At 39.8% G+C, this 18,236-nt stretch overlaps 1 protein-coding gene across 1 annotated transcript in view; it reads right to left on the bottom strand.

Annotated features, from left to right (window-relative positions):
* Positions 1-4,853: 4,853 nt before the first annotated feature.
* The window catches only part of TET1 (tet methylcytosine dioxygenase 1), a 61,323-nt gene continuing 47,940 nt past the window's right edge, over positions 4,854-18,236 (bottom strand). The window contains exons 10-11 of the mRNA XM_014940507.1: positions 15,271-15,610; positions 4,854-10,742 (exon numbers count right to left, since the gene is read on the bottom strand). Coding sequence (XP_014795993.1) covers positions 9,601-10,742; positions 15,271-15,610 — 1,482 coding nt within the window. The 3' untranslated portion in view covers positions 4,854-9,600. The remainder of the gene's footprint in view (positions 10,743-15,270; positions 15,611-18,236) is intronic.

Genomic DNA, 18,236 nt, shown 5'->3' with positions numbered 1-18,236 from the left:
ACGTTCTAAACAGATGAGACACACAAGAAAAAATAGAACAGAACAGACAATTTCCACAACAACAATTTTTACATGTATGTTTCAATACTAGTATCAACATTTCAATGCATCTTGCTACATAAACATGAAATCATGTACAACAACTGCTTGCACCAAAAAACATAGCTTAATTAGATCTTTCAAGTAACATGCAGTCACAACTCACAAGTCTTCAAGTACTGCTGGTAAGGGTTCCCTTGTCTGCAAAGAAGATTTTAAGGTTCAGTTTCTCAGCTAGTGTAACTCCTCACAGCTCCACCAGCTCGGGAAGCTGTGCTCAGTTATACTAGGAAAGAATCAGGCCCCAAATGTTTTTTTGAGAAAAGAGTTTTTGAAAAATTTTTGAGAAATTTTTATATTTTCTCCTGTAAATACTGTGACATAATGAAGTGCTTTTTCTTTCTGATTTTCTTCTCCCTGTACATCATCTTTTGTTTAAGGAAGTTAATTTTATGTTCCAGATCCAAATACAGTAGGTTGGTAACTGGAAATAATCCAAAACCTCAAATTCAAAGTTGAAAAATAAATATGAAATGCATCACAAAGAAAGACAAAGAAAGAGAGAAAAGAAGAGAGAGGGAAGGAAAGAAAGAAAATGCTTTTTTTTTTTTTTTTTTGCTTTGGCATACTGTTAATCTTTTAATTTTGCAAAGCAGGAAATAATTCATTTTAGTACAGTGTGTCTTTACATATTAATGGTCTTTCTTATGGCAGCAAATTTATGACCTGGTATGATATTGTCACATTATGAAGAGCTGTCTCTTCCAAACTCAACAAATAATCGTAGAATAATTAATTGTTAAAGACTGAAATGTCTGAATCTTTTTATTGGTTAGAACCAGCTTTCTTTTACTAGTATTGGGATATCACATTTGTTTTTCTTGCCTACAGTTAATTTTTTCATTTTGAAGACAAGAGATTCATGAAGTTCAGACGCTGCCTTTGGAGCTGCATGGATTAGACTGGCATTCACAAAGTTAGTAAAAAATCTGTTCCTCATTAGGCTCTGCAGTATCACTGCAGTTCAGGAATTTAAAAATGAGAAGATATTTCCTTTTCCTCAAACTTTTTGGAAAGAGGAGTTTGCATTGCGTTGCATTTCATAACTGCGACATAGCGGGGCTTGACGCTTCCGTCAGCCTTCCCCCGGCAGCAAGGGAAGCTCTGCGTGACTCCAGCACTCAGGGCTCTCACCGCCCAGTAGCACCACAGTTAGGGCAGTCAGAAAGCGGTGGCTTTTAGCTTTGCATCTCAAAACTCACCCCTGTGTGACATCATCACACAACACTGCACGCCCTGTTGGTCTCAATGTCAGAAAAGAATGGAGTTCAGTAGATTGTCACAACCCCATTTTATATAATCAAGTAAAAGGGATCAAGTTATGATAAAAAGAAGCAAGTATTTTGAGAAAAATTACCAAAGCTTATGAATAGCATTATTGGCAATACTGAGAGATTGCTGGGCAGGCCATTACCCAGAGGTACAAATCTTTTACCACATTCTCTTTGTAGACAATGCTGGGAAAAGGAGAACAAATATAAGTGAATACTTCAAACCTGATAAAAAGCGAGCCAGTTTATTTTCAACCTGTATTTCTAAACTAAGAACAATCTGGATGTTACTGGCCAGTATGTGCACAATAGGGCTATCGTTAAATTGATTTCAGATGATTGTACAAATCAGTCATTTGGTAACGGTTTTGATTTATACTACTGACCTTTTATGCCTGAAGGATGTTAAGCTAAATCGACATCCATTTAAGGCCCCTTTCTCCTTTTAACGTGATGCAAAGGACAGTAGTATAAATGAGAATCAGGGCCTTCATTCTTATTTTAAGACGATTCCCAAACCCTAGACCCTTTTCCATTACAATATTATAATAAAAATACAGATATACATGTAAAATATTGATCAGGTCACAAAACTTTCCACAACAGCATTAAAATGTTCTGTGGCAACAACTGCAATACTGAACATCAAACTAGCATTTCCCTTGCTCCACTGCAACAGCACTTCTTTGGAATATAGTTCATCTGCTCTAAACGGGCAACTCTCTGTAGATTAACTGCCAAATCTGTCCTCCTTCTCACACATGGAGGTTTTTTTTGAGGTCTACACCTGCGTCCTCTGACTCTATGAGGAAAGGTGGAAGGGTTCACAAAGTGTTGGAAACAGCACTGTTCATGAGTCACACCAAACAGAGCAGGTCACCTCCATGTTACGTTATTTAGCACCCTCATCTTGCGTTCACTGCAAGTATGCTGTTGGAAGATTCTAGCATGTTAACATAAGTACGTGTGGAAAAGTTACATATATAATGGTCCAGTAGAAGAGAAAGAGAGACTGTTGTGGAGAGAAGTGAGGATACAGCATCGAGAAGCATCTTGTATCTTTTAAAACTGAAGTTAGGAGTATGTGGGTTAAACACTGCACAACAATGCTGGGATGATGAGCTGGGAAATTGGACTGAAAAAAGAATCCTCAAGTCTTTATGTCTTGGAAGGAGGAAAACAGTGATGCTGACACCCCCCGTACCCTTCAATAAAAGGCAGTAACTGCTTAATTATTTTCTGCCCAAGCTCAATCAGTTCCACTTGCTGCTAGAAGAACAACAAAAGAAAAACCCATTGTCCCACTCTTTCTTCCAAGCAGTCCTGTCTTAGTTAAGGCCTTTAACTTTCACAATACTTGGGTTCTCACACAGACTATGGCTGGTCTCTGCACAGGGACACAACCAGAAGAAACACTCCTGCTCTTGTAATTGTGCAGGGTCTGCAGCATCTGTCTTAGGTCAAGATTTGAGCAGAGCTGGTAGAGTAACTCAGAAGAAAAAAGGGCATTCCAGAGAGGTGCCAGCAACACAAGCAAAAATCCTGTACTCTAAGAGGGGACTACTTTGCCTTCTTAGGCTGTGAGCAGTTTTTCTAATCTTGCAAAGTCTCTTTTGTTTGGCTAGTTACAGATATAAGAGCAGAGTACTACAATTACATCAAGAAATCTAAAAATTAACTGGAAAATTGATTATTTGATTTTAAAAGTAATAAAACACTGATAGTGAATTATCCCCCTTTCTCACAATGAAAAAACCAGCCAACTGCAATATCCTAGGCTCCCTGTGAGAGAACAAAAAGTAAAAAAAAATCCCCTAGAACTGTCATATCTAGAATATGACTGAAAGAAATTAATTTTGGAAGAGTCACAAGCAGAATAAATTATGATATTCCTGAGATGAAGATTGGGTGATTTACATCCAAAGCAGCAGCAGGGAATTCACGAGCAGGCTGACAGCTGTACTGCTAATGCCAGAGTGCTGAAGCAGATCTGCAGAGGGATGGGAAGAACTTCTGGAGTAGTTACAAGCGTTTAAAGCATTCAGCAGCAGGTTATAGCGTGATCTAGCGCTGACTGTGAAAATAGCCAACCACAGCAGACCATCCATAAAGAGACCATGGAGTGAGAAAGGTGGCTCTAGTATATACTGTTGTCTGTACAGAGTAGAAAACCATACATAATCATGAACACCAGTCAAATTAAGTGTTCTTCAAGGAGACACGGTATAATTAAGTCTTCCTAATTTAGTCAAGAATGTAAATGACAGTACTGAACATGACGTTTTGCTCAGTCCTTTGAAATAACCAAAAATGTTTTAATGGGAAGTAATAAAGTCAACACAAGAAGGAGCAATCTGTATGTATACTGGTGCCTGATGAGACACTGCTATCAGAAATCCTTGGTCTTTGAGAAAACCTCAAATAAAACTCCTTTATGTACTTATAATTTTGCAGCGAGACACTGGAGCAGCACATAGACAACTTGTGAAAATTAACTAAACATCAGGTAATTCCAGAAGACACTGCAGCCAGTATCTGTACTCTTCCACTAAGTAGCCACATCCTTGGGACTTTTGACACTGGCCACTCTGCTTAATATTAAAGGAGAACATAAATGTGTCACAGACTAAATAAAAAAGCTTATAAATTTAAAGTTTGATGTACCAAAAACAAGTGTCAATATGAAGAAGTACCCTGGCAACTACATCATGTGTAGAGGGAAGGTTGTCTCAAACACCAACTGCACCTTCACAGCTTTGCCTGCGAGTCATTCACGCCGTGCGTCCCACCAGCCATCACCACCTTGTTCTTCTACACAGATTAAAGAAAGGGTCACCAGCTCGCTCTCTCTCTCCCTCCTCTTTGGTCTTTTCCTTAAACCAGTGCACGCAGGCAGAGAATAAAGGAGAGATTGCCATCTCCAGAGGAATTGTGGAAAGAGCTGAATTTGTACACACATGCAGAGCTGTGTGACATGGTGACACATCCCTACGGCTTAGAAACAACACTGTAGCGCAGACATCGCAGAGCAGTACTGTGGTATCACAATTACAATTTTCTCTACAGTTTAATTTTACAGAAAGATACTCCCTCTGCACTTCCTCCTGAAAGTCAGATCAGCACCTGATAAAATTGAGAAGAAAGTCAGACTTTCCCAACGTGATTGGACTGTTCCTCAACTCTCTGTTCGTGTCAAGATCAGATCATAGACAGCATCACGGGTCACAGCTGGGCAGACACCTTTCACACAAGAAGTAAACCACAATTTTGTGGCAGGTATGTCACAAAAACCCTAATCTGAATTTTAGTGACCACAACAGACCTGAAAGAGTTCGTTCAACACTGCCTGACTGCAATTGCTGTTATGTATACAAAGTATAGAAGTGGGCATGCCATTTAGTTTTTCCTATATCTGAGGGCACAGTTATTTCCTCCTGTTAACCTAGAAATTACAGGATTTGTGTTAAAAAAAAAAAAAAATTACACAGCTGATGACTGCTTGATGAGAGGAGCTAATTTCAACGTAAGAGAAATTTCCCAGGAAGTGAGAGGGCAAGACTGACAAACCCAGGAAACTGCAGTTTTATTAGCACGCTTCCATAACATCTCTCTCTCATTGACCAACCTACCAGATAAGAAAAATCAAAAAAGCTGTCAAGCGCATAAGCCTGAAGGTGGTGTGAAACACACCTGCCTGCGTGCCTGAAACTTGAGGGGAAGATATTGGTCTCTTTACAGACCTTGAATCACTTCTCATGCTACAAACAATGAACTCTGTCTTCACCCAGAAGTACATTTACTCCAAATCTCTCCATCTGTCCTTGCAATACCTTGAACTGGGGTAGGGTTGCAAGGGTCTGAGTCGGCACAGACTTTGGTCAACTGTCACCCACGTCCATCCAGTCAGATACAGAAACGGCATGAAAGCTTGATAATGAGCGCATTGCAGTCAATGGCGCTGCAGCAACATAAACAGGACCCAAATTTAACCCACCAAATTTAGCCTAATACTGCAATGATATTAAAAAGGTCTTTAAAAATCCCCAAACAGCTGTATGTTACAAATAATCTTAAGTACTAAAGAAGCTGTCATTTATCTATGTTTAACATAAAATGTTGCTTAAGATTCTACAGTTATTTCCTGTTCTAAGTATAGCGAAGCACTGTCATAGGTAACATAAGGACTTTTAACAGCAGTTATTCTAAGTTAGCTTAGAAAGTCCTTAAAAAAAATAATCTGAGTACAACTGTTACAGCTAGAAAGTCACAAGTACTTGTAAGTTCTTAAAAAGCTTTTTGGATCTTGTGACTAAAATATTTTTAGAAACAATTTTTTCTATTCTCGGTAATACAATAGCATGTTACAAATCAGTAAGCACAGAGAAACTGCAGAAGTAAAATTCACTATTTAACTGGGCACAACCACAGTAACTTCACCAGGGAGAACTGGTGCCTGCAGAAAGCACTACTCCCTCCCTCCAGCGTGAAGGCGGAGGGGTGGTACTGGACCCAGTGGAGAAAGGGATGAGGGGGATTTCTTCTGGGAAGTCAGAGCTGTCCCATGCTGGATCACGACAACTTTTGCTAGTGTACTGGGAAAAAGGATGAAAAGAGAACCACACCCTGACACCAGTCCGTGCCTGAATCCATTTTCTGGCTTCCCCACCCAGCCCAGTGCCAGCTGTTGGAAACTAAGTAAAATATGCAGGTCTGACCCAGCCAGCTACCTTCATTTTCCACCCAGCTCTGATCTGGCCCTCCTCAGAGGACTTTGTTAAGGGGTAAGAGCAAATCACAAGTGGTTGTGTGGGCTGCAAAGGAAAGCAACAGACCCACAGATTTGCGAATTTTAAGAGACAAATACTGTTATAAAATGATAACCTTACTCAAAAGAACGTAATTCGTGTACAAGGCTGATAAATATTCTGAAGTGTTACAATAAATAGCACACAGTTGTAAAAACAGTAAATAGTTGCATTTTCTAGACTGCAGTACAGCAATAGGAAAAATTAGCTTCTGAAATCACAACCTGCTCCGTGGCACAGCAGGCAGTGCGCGTGGCCGGGTGCCCTGCCTCCTGCGTACACGCTGACCAAGTCGTTACGTGATGGACAGTCCAGGAGAGAGCACTGCCAATGATAGCTTTTTTTGTATAGATGATATATTTTTCTCATGTAAGTAAACTTAGTAAGTATGAGCTTTAGCACCTATCAGTTCATAGCATTGATTATGTGAAGAGATACTTCTCACTGTTAAAATTGCCATTTCAAAAAAAGGTAGACCTGGACTCTCTGGAAGTCTGTTGGCGCAGTCACTCGAGCGGTGACTTGCCAGGGGCTCTGTTTGGAGGGATCCTTTTACATCCATCTTTTTCAGTTCTTCTCTTCTTTGAGGGAAGCTGCTGGTTTTTTCGACGGAACATTTTGATCTCAAAGTCGCCAATCATACATAATTTAAACATGGGCATTCATTAGGGTAAGTTTCAAGTAAAAATGATCCAAATGATCCACTTTAATGATCTGAACATTTTAAAAAGTAAAGAGATGGCTCTGCAACTTAATTAATTTTACGTAGAACGATAAAATGAGCTTTAGTTTCTGTAATGCAAACCAAAAGCTATCAGCACTATCAGTGAAACCAATAAACTAATTTTTTCTGGAAATGATGGATCATGGTGTCGGACAAGGGTTTTCAGATAGCAAATACATGAACGGAACAGCTAGAGAACGTACAGTACTACTTACTGTAGGGACAGCTGGAATTCTTACTAATCTTCGGCTCACCAAAAATATACAAGTTTTAAAATGGAAATCTAAGGCACACAAAATACCATAATGATTTGATGTATACTGTATATTACATAGTCAAGAAGCATAAAACTGCTGGTACAAAATGATGGCATAATATTGTTTTTGTTTTATTATTATTTACAATCCCTTCATATCCTCTATTTGAACTAATATTAAGCTTTGAACTAAAATTTGCAGCATACCCGGTTTTTTACAAATTTTACTTAAAATAGGTAAGATACAGAGAATGGGTTCAGTTCAGCCATCCTCCGCCATCAACGGTTTTGTCAATTTTGACAGGAATCTGTAGAATTGAAACCAAGGTCGTTAGATAGTGATGGCCACTTCAGACCTTGCTCCTGCAAACCCCACCCGTGTGGTAGGGGACTGGTCCACCACGCGTTGCTACAGGAGAACAGTCTGGTTGATCTACAGCCTCATTTAAACATTTGTAGCACCAAGGTCCTAACTGGCACTATGTGTTAAAAATACAATTTATGTACTTTTCGTACCAAAACTGTAAATATAGCGCTTACAGTTCAACTTTTCAAGGAAAAAGCACCTTGTCTAGATTTTTAAATAAAGCAGATCTAGATAGTTCATATTCCTCTGTTACAGCACCACTACGTTATAAGATTATCAAGTATATTATTAGCATATTTTCACACTGGAAAAAACTCTGACCTCGTTATACCTACAGGTTACCCAGCCGGGGAGGACTCCGAGGCAGAAATTAAGGTACAGCTTCGTCTCTGGGGCCTGACCCTGCAGCTCTCAGTCAGGAGAGGAGTCCTGGCTGGAGCGTCCTCCTGGCTCTGACCGGGCAGGTATGGCTACGCAGAGCTGTTCTCATGGAAGATGTTGCAGGATGAGGTCGATCCTTAGCTAACATTGTCATTTGGTAATTTGTATAAATAAATACGTTTTAAAAAAAAAAAAAAAAAAAGAAATACATAGGAGAGGAGAATCAGAAAGAAGAGTGGGATGTTACAGTATTTAGAAGCAACGGAGTGTCTGGTTTTCCTCTGGTTTAGCAAATAGTCATTTCATGATATGTCACTTTTTCAACAGAAATGGAGAACGTGAATTTCGTATGTCTGGAAGGAAGAATACAACCCTTTCTACATGAAATGTATAAATCACTTTAAAAATTTACAAAATGTTTTTGTAAAAAAACTGAACTTCAAAAGCTGGTGAATATCACAGATTGGTTATTCTTAATGAAAAATTTGCTGTGAAATATTAGAATTTTCCTACTTTTCCAACACTTCCTTTGTATTTTTCCCCAAATTAATTTTTTATTTTTTTCCAGAATAGAATAAGGCAACTCTAGGGGGTATTCTTTTTCATCCCAAAACAATCCTACCCCTGAGGCATTAGGAACATTTGGTTGTCACGTTAACTTAGAATGCTCCGAATGGATGAGACTTACGCACTTATTGCTCAAAGAAATCCTAACAAATGCTGCCTTTAAAAAAACCAAATCATATTCAGAACTCCCAATAGCAACACACATATTGACATCTCCTAATCTCATGTTTGTACACTCTCTTGAAAATAATAAAATGCTTCTGTATTTTATAACTGTTGTTTATATGCAACATAAAATCTTCGATGAAAAAGGGCAAGTGTATAAACAATGACATATGCTATTAGCATACATACTGCAGCTGTAACGATACGGAACTCTACACAGCAAGAATAAAATGATTTCTTCTGTAGAGTATGCACAAACCTTAGACAATATGATCCTTATACTATACTATTTCAAGTTAATTTTAAAAATAGAAAGTGCTTTTAAAATATATATTTACAGCTTAAAAACAACTTCCAGCCATCATTACCAATAACTTCATTTCTTACATAATGACAAATCTAGAGAAAAAAAATTCATTGGTTTTCTAAAAGATTTATCTGTAATTTGGACTACATAGCAATGGTTGGAAGTTGTTAAAGCAATGGCACCATGAAGTAATAATTCAGCTTATTTATTTTTAACTGTTTGATGTGGTTAAGCACCAAGAGCTGTGTAGAGCTATTACTGTATAACTTGATTTAACACCATAAAATGTGAACCTGTTAAAATCCCTATAAATGATTTTTGTAGTAAACAGACTTGATTTAAAGCACCAAAATATAAATTCCTAAAGGTAATAAACTGAATGATTCAATCAAGGTTAATAACCTAAACAAAATCTTTTTTTAGAATGTATTAAAACTATACAACTTTTTTTTTTTTTTTTTGCTTAAAATGTGCTTGAGCACCACCAAATGTTAAAGTCACAGTTTAAGAAGAAATCCCCCCCCCCTTTTTTTTTTTACCTCAGCCTTAAAATGGTTGAGATGAGCAAATAGTAAACGACACGAGACTTGTTCTTCAACAGCACCTTAGAGAAACACCGTGTAACACTGCACCAAGAGGAGGCATTTGATACTAAAACCTATGCCCAATGGTTGTAAGGCCCTGCGACTCGCGTAAGGGCATAAGAAGATACCGTTATTACGTTATCCTTAGTTACTGTTAATGCTCTGCGTGATGGGATTTGGTTGAACTCATTGTCTTCATAAAAAATATCTCTGTTGTCACTTGTTTGCTTTGTTTTCCTGCTGCCAGAGTTCAGGTCAGTATTCTCCGTTCCTAATCTTTCGGCTTCTTTTTCTTTTTCTTTCGCCCTCTCAGCCATCTTCGCTTCCCACATGGCTAAACCGTGTTTTGGCTCATTTAAATTTTTGTGTTGGTAGAAAACTAAAGAGATTCTCGTGGGATGATTGCGGTTGGGTTTTTTAATCGGTGTGGTAGCGTGGAGTTCTCGTCTTGCACATTCAATTAAGATAGAACCATGAGAAGGTGCCACCGCAACCCCGCCAATGTCATCATCCAAAAAATTGTGCTCGCTGTCTGACCACATTTCCTCCGCTTTTTCTTCGGAATCGGTCGGTCGTCCCAGCGCACTGTTTGGCTTTTCATCAACACAGTCAAAATCACACATCTGTTCCTGATGGGAGCTGCCCTTTTCCATGGGGCATCCATGGGAACAGTCAGCTTCGTTTCCGACCGCGTCCTTTGCCGGAGAGCTTAGCGGTGCTGACACATCACAAGAGCCGACCATCTGTGAAGAAGGAGAATTGTCTAACTGAAGCTGACAATTCTGTTTGTCTGGCTGATGTTCAAGTATAGCGGGCAGGGGGTCTTTATGGGCTGGAGGGCCTGGAGCAGTGACCTCTGGAAGAATCGGTGGCACACCATTCATCTTATCATTCAGCAAAATTCCAGTATAATCTTTGACCGACACATCAAAGTTCTTACAATTAACATAAGGTGTCACATGAGGTTGCTTACTACTGCATTCAAAATACCCGTAGGGAACTGAAAAATCTTGTTGAATATTAGTCACTGCTGTTAGGCCAGGCTTATGTGCTAAAGATGAATAGGGATGTAAACTATCCACCTTAAAAGGGGAGGAAGCCGTATACTGTTTTAATAAAGAGCAATTTTTAGTAGTGTTTGAAGTATGTTTCATGGCATAGAGGTGATCAGAAGTCTCCGTTTTTATTCCAGGTTTTAAAGCATCTGGTTTGTTCCCTAAAAGAAAACGCACACCAAAGCGTAAGTACTTTTCCTCAGTTAATCAAATAGACCTTTTATAGTATTTTCATACTTGCTTTCTGATATGGAAGATATACGCGATCGACTGCAGATTTTTCAAAATGGTTATTCTTAGCTTTTTAGGAATATCTCTGTGGCATACATCACAACCTTGCTGAAGTAATGCCTGAACCTTTTCCAGTCAGACTGCTGGTATATGAAATAGAAAGGTACTTCCCAGAGGGATGAATAAAATAAACAGAGAAAATGAAATAACAGCTCAGGCCCAATTCACACAGCCCAATTCCGCACCAAGTGCTTCCCAGCAGCTGAGTGCCTTCAGCACTGCCCAGCCCCACAGGAAGCACTGTGTAAAAGTTCTTACTTAAATGATGAAATTTAGTCTGTCTGAAATTAAGCCTGTGAAACAATCAAAATTCTTGACTGCTTTAACCCCATATTACGATCAAGGGAAAAAGTGTGTTTATAGATCTTGTCCATTGCAGAAAATAAGTTACTGAGTTACAACGATATGTACATTAGCAAGTTACTGCTCACATTTTCTTTGCATCTGGCAACACACTCCATGTAAATCCATCTTCACAAAGCTGCATCATGCGATTCGGCTGTCTTCCATCTAACTGCCAGACATTAATTATTGCAGGTCTTCGTGGAGACATACTTCAATTTATGCCAGCTCCCTAATCAATTTCTAGTCCTGGCACCCTGCAGTTGTGCTTGTTTATGGAACAGTCTCCTCAAACAACTCATTCTCCTCATGGATAAATTCAATCCAGAGTCCACTGAATTAATGGGAAAGAATTCCATCGACTTTGTTGGGCTTTGCATCATGCCCTGAAATTGCTTTACATGTGTTTTGCTGGTAAACTGGCACCCCACAGAGAGCTCTCACAAATTCTCATAAAAGACCGTCTCTGTCAGTGTTTCTTCTTTGTTCCATAAATATACAGAGTGTTTAATTGCTTTACCGAATATAGAAGAACTATTCTTTCTTCTATTCTGTCTTCTAATCATTTATAAACAGTGATGGATTAAAAAGCATTCTTTCAATAGGAATGCAAAAAGGCAAAGTGGGATAAATTATGGACACAATAGTTAGTATGCAAATACTGAAGTTGTGGAGGGACATAAGGAGACTGCATCAACCCTTTAAAAACCTCTTCTATGAAATAAAACTCAAAGCATTTAATTTAATTAAGAATACCTCTCCAGACCAAGGCCTTCCTCCGAAAGATCTGAAACACAGCACTTGAGACCTGCACTGTCCATCACCTCTGAAGGGAAACCTACATTCTCCCAAAATAAGTTTTAACAACCACAGCACTCTCAAAATGGCCACGGTTCCAGCAAATTCCCCACCTCTTGCCAGAGGCTCCTGCTCTGTGGGTCTGAGCAGCAGAGATTAAGAGAAATTAATTCAAATTCACGGGTAGAGGGAAATCAGTCACGGTTCAGAGAAGGTGGCACGGCTCCCCAGGAACACCTCCTGTTCAAGCAGAGCCTGGTGCACCTCCCTGCACTGGGAGCTGTGGGCTCTGCTGTGCCCAGCTCAGGAACTGGCTCTAAGCTGCTGGTTCCCCTCCTGTTCTACCCAATATGGGCCAAGAAGAATTGCTACTACTTATAGAGACAAAAATAACCTTTCCATCTCTGAAGTTTATTTGTCCAGAATAATGTGGTTAAATGATGAGACTATACAAGAACGGATGTAAGGCCTCTATCTTTAATATGTATTTCATGGTAATTGAGGATTTCAAAGGCTCCCAGCATTAGGACCAATGTAAAAATTAATAGTTGTGCTGCTTGCTGTTGGCAAAAGGTGTGGGGCAGGCGCACCCTATTTAATACACAGCATTTCCCCAAAGGGCTTGACACAGTCAGGACTCAAACCAAATCTGCACATACACATGCTCTACCAAGCCGACTTCGTCTGTCCTCAGCACTCGGAGAAGGTCCTCCTCACCACCATCTTTGCTGCCAGGTAAAGACCATAAAGAGGCCAAGAGAGTCCTTTCTTACCCCATTCTGAAGGCATACAGGTCAGAGGGGCTCTCAAACCTTCCAGGCTTTCCAGCTGGGGGATGCTGCCATGGCTCTGAAATCACTGCCAGGTCTCTTTCAAAAGAACACACTGCATCTGCATTTCAGGCAACAGGGCATCCCTGTGACTCCTCCCAGGCTGCTCCGAAAGGGACAGCCTCACATGGCCAAAGACATGACTGACACAAACAGCATACAAAGGTAACAACACTGCTATCTCATCACACATCCCCCATGGTTTTTTCAGTATTGAAAAAGCCAAACCAATATCTACACTCTTGTCCTCATTAGTAAATGTACCATCATACATTACACACGCTATTTATCAGTATGTTTTCCTTCACAGTTGACGTGTCACTAAGTATTCTTTTCTTTAGGAGAAAATTTAATAGTAGTATCTGGCTTGCTTAACATACCTTTAGCTATACTTCATTTTTTTTTCTTCCCCTAGTAAGTTTCTCTGCCTTTTAAAACTATTTTTCAGTCCTTTGTCTTTTATTTTAAATGGTGTGACCAGAATTGAATGCCTCTATTAATACGAAGCAATCCTGATTTAAATAATCAATTGTTTCCTCTAGTTTACCATCAGGAGTCACTACTGGATCATCTAGTTTCAACTCCTCTGTCTCACAGGTGCTTTGATTTTGTTTTCATATTAAGCCTAACAATATCAGCTAGACTAAAACTTTCCATTCTTCAGGACTAAAATGATACCTGCCACTATCCACATTCTTATTTTTCCATCTCTGAACAACTTTCTCACTCAAAAAAGTGTTTCAACCTCACTCTGTGACTTATTTTTATCAGCCACCCTTCTAAATTACTTTAGCAGAATACTTCAAGTCCAAATGATGTAAGTTGACTTGTTTACACAGTTATTTTATTTTTGCAAGTTCAAGTTCTGTGTTCCCAAAGCATATGGCAAAACTCAGGATATTGTGCCATTTTGTTGAAGGCATGGTTTCCAGGTATCGAAGCCGTGCCTGTTTGTAACTACAATGTCACGTCCAGGTCGGTGGTTCATAGCTCTATTTCAGTGTTTCAAAACAACGCCGTGCCTGTTTGTAACTACAATGTCACGTCCAGGTCGGTGGTTCATAACTATTTCAGTGTTTCAAAACAACCTTCCAGTGAGGTCAGACAATTTCAGAATTCCTCCCCAAACCAGAGTCCTCTAAACACTCCCCCAGGCACGATGGAAGTTATTAATCATGGCTTTGGAGCTAGTGTTGGATGTCACCCTCAGCCTGAGGAGTCCTTTTACATTCGTTTCAAAGCCTGGACTGTCTCCCCCAAACTTGTGTGCAGATTAATTGAATGTCTGTCTAGTTTCCTAGGGGTGTCAATAATCCTGCTTTTCTTGTTCTCATTCCCTCTTGCTAGATGCAAGGTTTACTGCTTGTGCTGACTCCTCTACCGAGACAAAGCAGGGTGCTGAGTGCAAATTACAAAAATGTGTCAAACGGATTTTCTTTTAAATTTTAATCCTCCCAAAATCTTCCCTTGAATCTACTACATATATCTGAATGTCTCTCATGAAATAAAATTCAGAATTATAGCAGGTAGGCCAATTTCCTCTCTTCTTCCCAGCAGGTAGGTAGGCTATGCTTTAATTCCTTTTATTTTTTCCCCACGGAATCCTAATCCGTGGCTTCCTCCACCTCTTCCTTATTCCTTTTATTTTTTCCCCACGGAATCCTACTCCGTGGCTTCCTCCACCTCTTCCTTTTCTCCTTCTCATTACAGCGAAGTCCCATAGAACAGTTCCACCCCCTGAAGCACCAGCCCAAACTCTGACCCCAGGTAAAACAGCCTCCCCAGGCAAAACCAGGCCTCCACCCAGCTCCCTCAAGCCAGGGTCCCACCTGGCACACACCCCTCTGCAGCAGGAGGCTCTGCCCATGGTCACCTTCTAACAGAACCACCACAGCCTGCTGACAGATTCCACCCGCTACTAATAGTTCAAGGAACAACTTGAGAGGCACTCTGTTACTTGATAAAACTTGTTTTGTTTTTCTGCAAATCTCTTGCTCTGCAGCAGCATCCATGCCCTTGACAGGAAATTACCATCAACTCAGATTCTGAGAAAGCCGTTCCGTTCCTAGGAAGTGGATAACGCAGCTCTTGTACTTTCAAATGACAGAAATTCATGTTGGTTATTCAGATAAACATTCCTACGACGGTATTTCAAGATGTTGCCACTGCCATTATTTATTAGAATAAGGGACCTTGGAAATACTTCACTGGTGCTCACACACTGCCACAAACTTATTTTTGGGTGATCACCTGTTTTTTTCCTGTGCCAAAGGAGAATATTGACTACAAGGACTTGCTCATTAGCCCCTAAAATGCAGAATATAAAAGTATTTTATAAAACTTGGTATTAAGGAGCTTTTCCTTCCCCTCAGATGAGAGACAACACAAAGGCAGAAGAGACTGGCAGAATTTAATGAGCACCACTCACCTAAACAATGCAAAGCGTTGCCAAGGTTTTCTGGGGCTTCAGTTTTCACCTTTACTGGTGTTGAATATTTTTTATCTATTAATGGCTGCTTTTCAGACGGGGTCCTCCTTGTGTCTGGTTTCTTTTTCTTTGTGGCTCTGAGAGGCTCAGCTAACATCCGTACTTCTCTGGGAAAAGCTGTGAGCACCTGTATGGCTCCGGCTTTTATCTTGGCTTCCAGTCCCTCTTCGGTGCCAAATTCATCCGTTTGTGAAATTTTGTAAAGAGGTAACACGTGGAGCTGTTCGTCACTGGGAATCACCCCCACTCTCCGGTTATCTTCCTTGGTTAACGTACACACCTGGCAAGAACAGGAACATTTAATACAACCACATACATAAAATACAAAAGTTAGTTAAATATTGAAGCAGTCACCCTAGACTTCATTGTTTTCTCCTGTTTTACGGCCTCAATGCTACGGGTCTCTCAAACACAAACATCTGACAAATATTTTGTTTGATTTATGAGGAGGTAGAAAATTTATTGGTACTTGAATAAGGTTCAAGGCACGTGTCTTGGACAGGAAAAATGAAACTTGGGCTCAATTTACGCTATCCACAAATTTATGCCAACCTTGGTAAATAATCTGAGCTGTGAATATACTGTAAATTCCTAAGCATTCAGATTTTTTTTTTTTGTTTTCATACATATTTGACGTTCAGATTCATTTTTAAGGACTAAAAAATATGAAAAAAGAAAATACTATTTTTGGATTGAACAAGAAGTTTCTATGAGATGGAACTGGTTTGGTTTGTTGTTTTGGCTGGCAAATGGAAAAAGCCCCCTCAGACAGTCACTCAAACTGCTCCACGTGTTTAGCCAATCTCAGCTCTCCCTCCCTCCCTCTCATTACACACGCTGCCTTCAATTAACACCTTTCCCAGCTCCGAGCCCTGCCGTAAGAAGTCACGAGACCAGGGAAATGTTTGGGTTCCTCTTAGACCACTGACCTACTTTCTCTTATTAAGTGATGTGTTGGGAGATAGGGGAGCCAAGAGGAGGACACTGGTTAGATCCTGTTTGATAATGGCACATCAGAAACATGGATCAATATTCAAACTTCCTGCAGTGGTTTTCTTGCTATAATTTTTCCAAGTCACTGCTGAACCTTTTGCAGCACTGAAAGTTTTCAGCATTTCTAGAGTTCCAGCCATTATTAATATTAACCCTTCACCTTAAGAGAAGCACTGAACCCAGCAGTATGCTCCCTGGTTTCATTCTCTGCTTTCCAAGGGCTGGTGGCAGTTCCACACGTATGACCATACCTACAGACACTCACATCCTTCCTGGGTTTATTGCTTACATTCTTAAGAGACTACACGTTACCAGAAAGCCACACATTGCTATCATGGCTTAGTTAAGCTGCTATTGCACAGGGAGTCACTAACTACACACATACAGGAATTTGAGCGCCATCCAAGGATGAGATGATACTCCCTAAATGGAAACGTTATCATTCCATCATTGTGTAGGCTGAAAGTGATGCCTATCGTAAACAGTTTATCCAATTTCCCAGAATCTTGTCACCATGCCTAACATTCCAAGGGAGAAGAATATTATTAATATTTTGGGGGGGTGGGAGGGAGAGAGCGAAACATTTTTTATTTCACAGCACAGCTTTCACATAAAGGCATCACACAATTATTTCTAGAAGAGTAAAATTACAGAATCACAAACTAAAAATCCTAAATCAATACAATGGTGGTTAGGGCTTTATAAATAGCTATATGCAAAGCTTGACAGTCGCAGAGCAGCAAAAGGAGAAAATCTGAGGGGCGCAGACAAAGGAGAAGAGCTTTTTAGGTGGCGTTTTGAAGGGATCGAGAGAAGGGCTCTTGAGAAGGCAAAGTGAGGGGGCAATTAGCAGCTGCTGAGTAGCGTTGATGTGCTTGCTCCATGCGCACTTACCTCCATGGGCAGCCTGTGGACTAGGGAGGAAGATTTAGAAAAAACAAGTTGTTCTTTTTTTTGCAAAGTTCAGTAAAATCTGTTTGAAATTTGCCAGCAGATTCCAAGTTACTCAGGAAGGGTGAGAGAGGGTAGGACATAGAAAGAGCACAATTACACGACTCTTGCTCTTAAAAAGCCCAGCACATCCTCCCCTTCTACATCAAAAACAAAAGCAGTAATAAAATAATCCTGGAGGGGCCTAGCTCCCATTTGTTCTCATGAGAAACGGCATGATTCTCACCTGTCTCTTAAAATATTCTGTGCAATCTCTGTCAGGACCCATGCACTACTCTGAAAAATGTCCAAATCTTCAACATTCAATCCACAATCTTGCTTATTTTGAAAAGGAAGACCCTCATCCAGTTTACAGTTCTAAAACTTCATGCATTACACCAGACACTGTCATGGAAAACTGATCTTGGACTTATTATTTTCCATAAAAAGATTTACTCTTAAAAATGTATTAATCATCTTTCTTCTGACTTACAATTAGGGAAAGGTAGGTCAGCTCTACATTTTCACAGTGCTTGGCCCAGGGGAGAGTGCACAAGCAGAGACAAAAATCAAAGCTCATATTGAAGGAAAACCTATTTTAAGCAAAAATGAGTATTTGCCACCATCTCACAACACCCTCTTTAGAACAAGAAAGCTAAAGAACTGTTTTGAGGAACTAAGAAAGCATGAACTCTGCAGTCTATTGGCAGAGCTATGTTGAAAGTTACTCCAACACACAATATATTAAATACCGTGTTAGAATGCATAAAATTAAGAAATTCATGTACATTAAAAAATTATGTTAGAACCCCAAAGACCAAGACACTGACAGCCAAAATACCATGACAGCAAGTTTAATATATATAAAATTTCAAGGTCAGTGTCAATATATAAATAATATATTTTATATAAAAGGAAGGACACAATGGCAAGTGGGTTGCGCCAGGGGAGGTTCAGATTGGATACCAGGAAAAGTTTTTACA

This window comes from Calidris pugnax, unplaced genomic scaffold, assembly GCF_001431845.1.
Source record: "Calidris pugnax isolate Ruff unplaced genomic scaffold, ASM143184v1 scaffold39, whole genome shotgun sequence".
In the NCBI taxonomy this organism is placed as follows: Eukaryota; Metazoa; Chordata; class Aves; order Charadriiformes; family Scolopacidae; genus Calidris; species Calidris pugnax.
The sequence above is the reverse complement of the archived record's forward strand: the minus strand, read 5'-3'. Positions and strand labels throughout refer to the sequence as shown.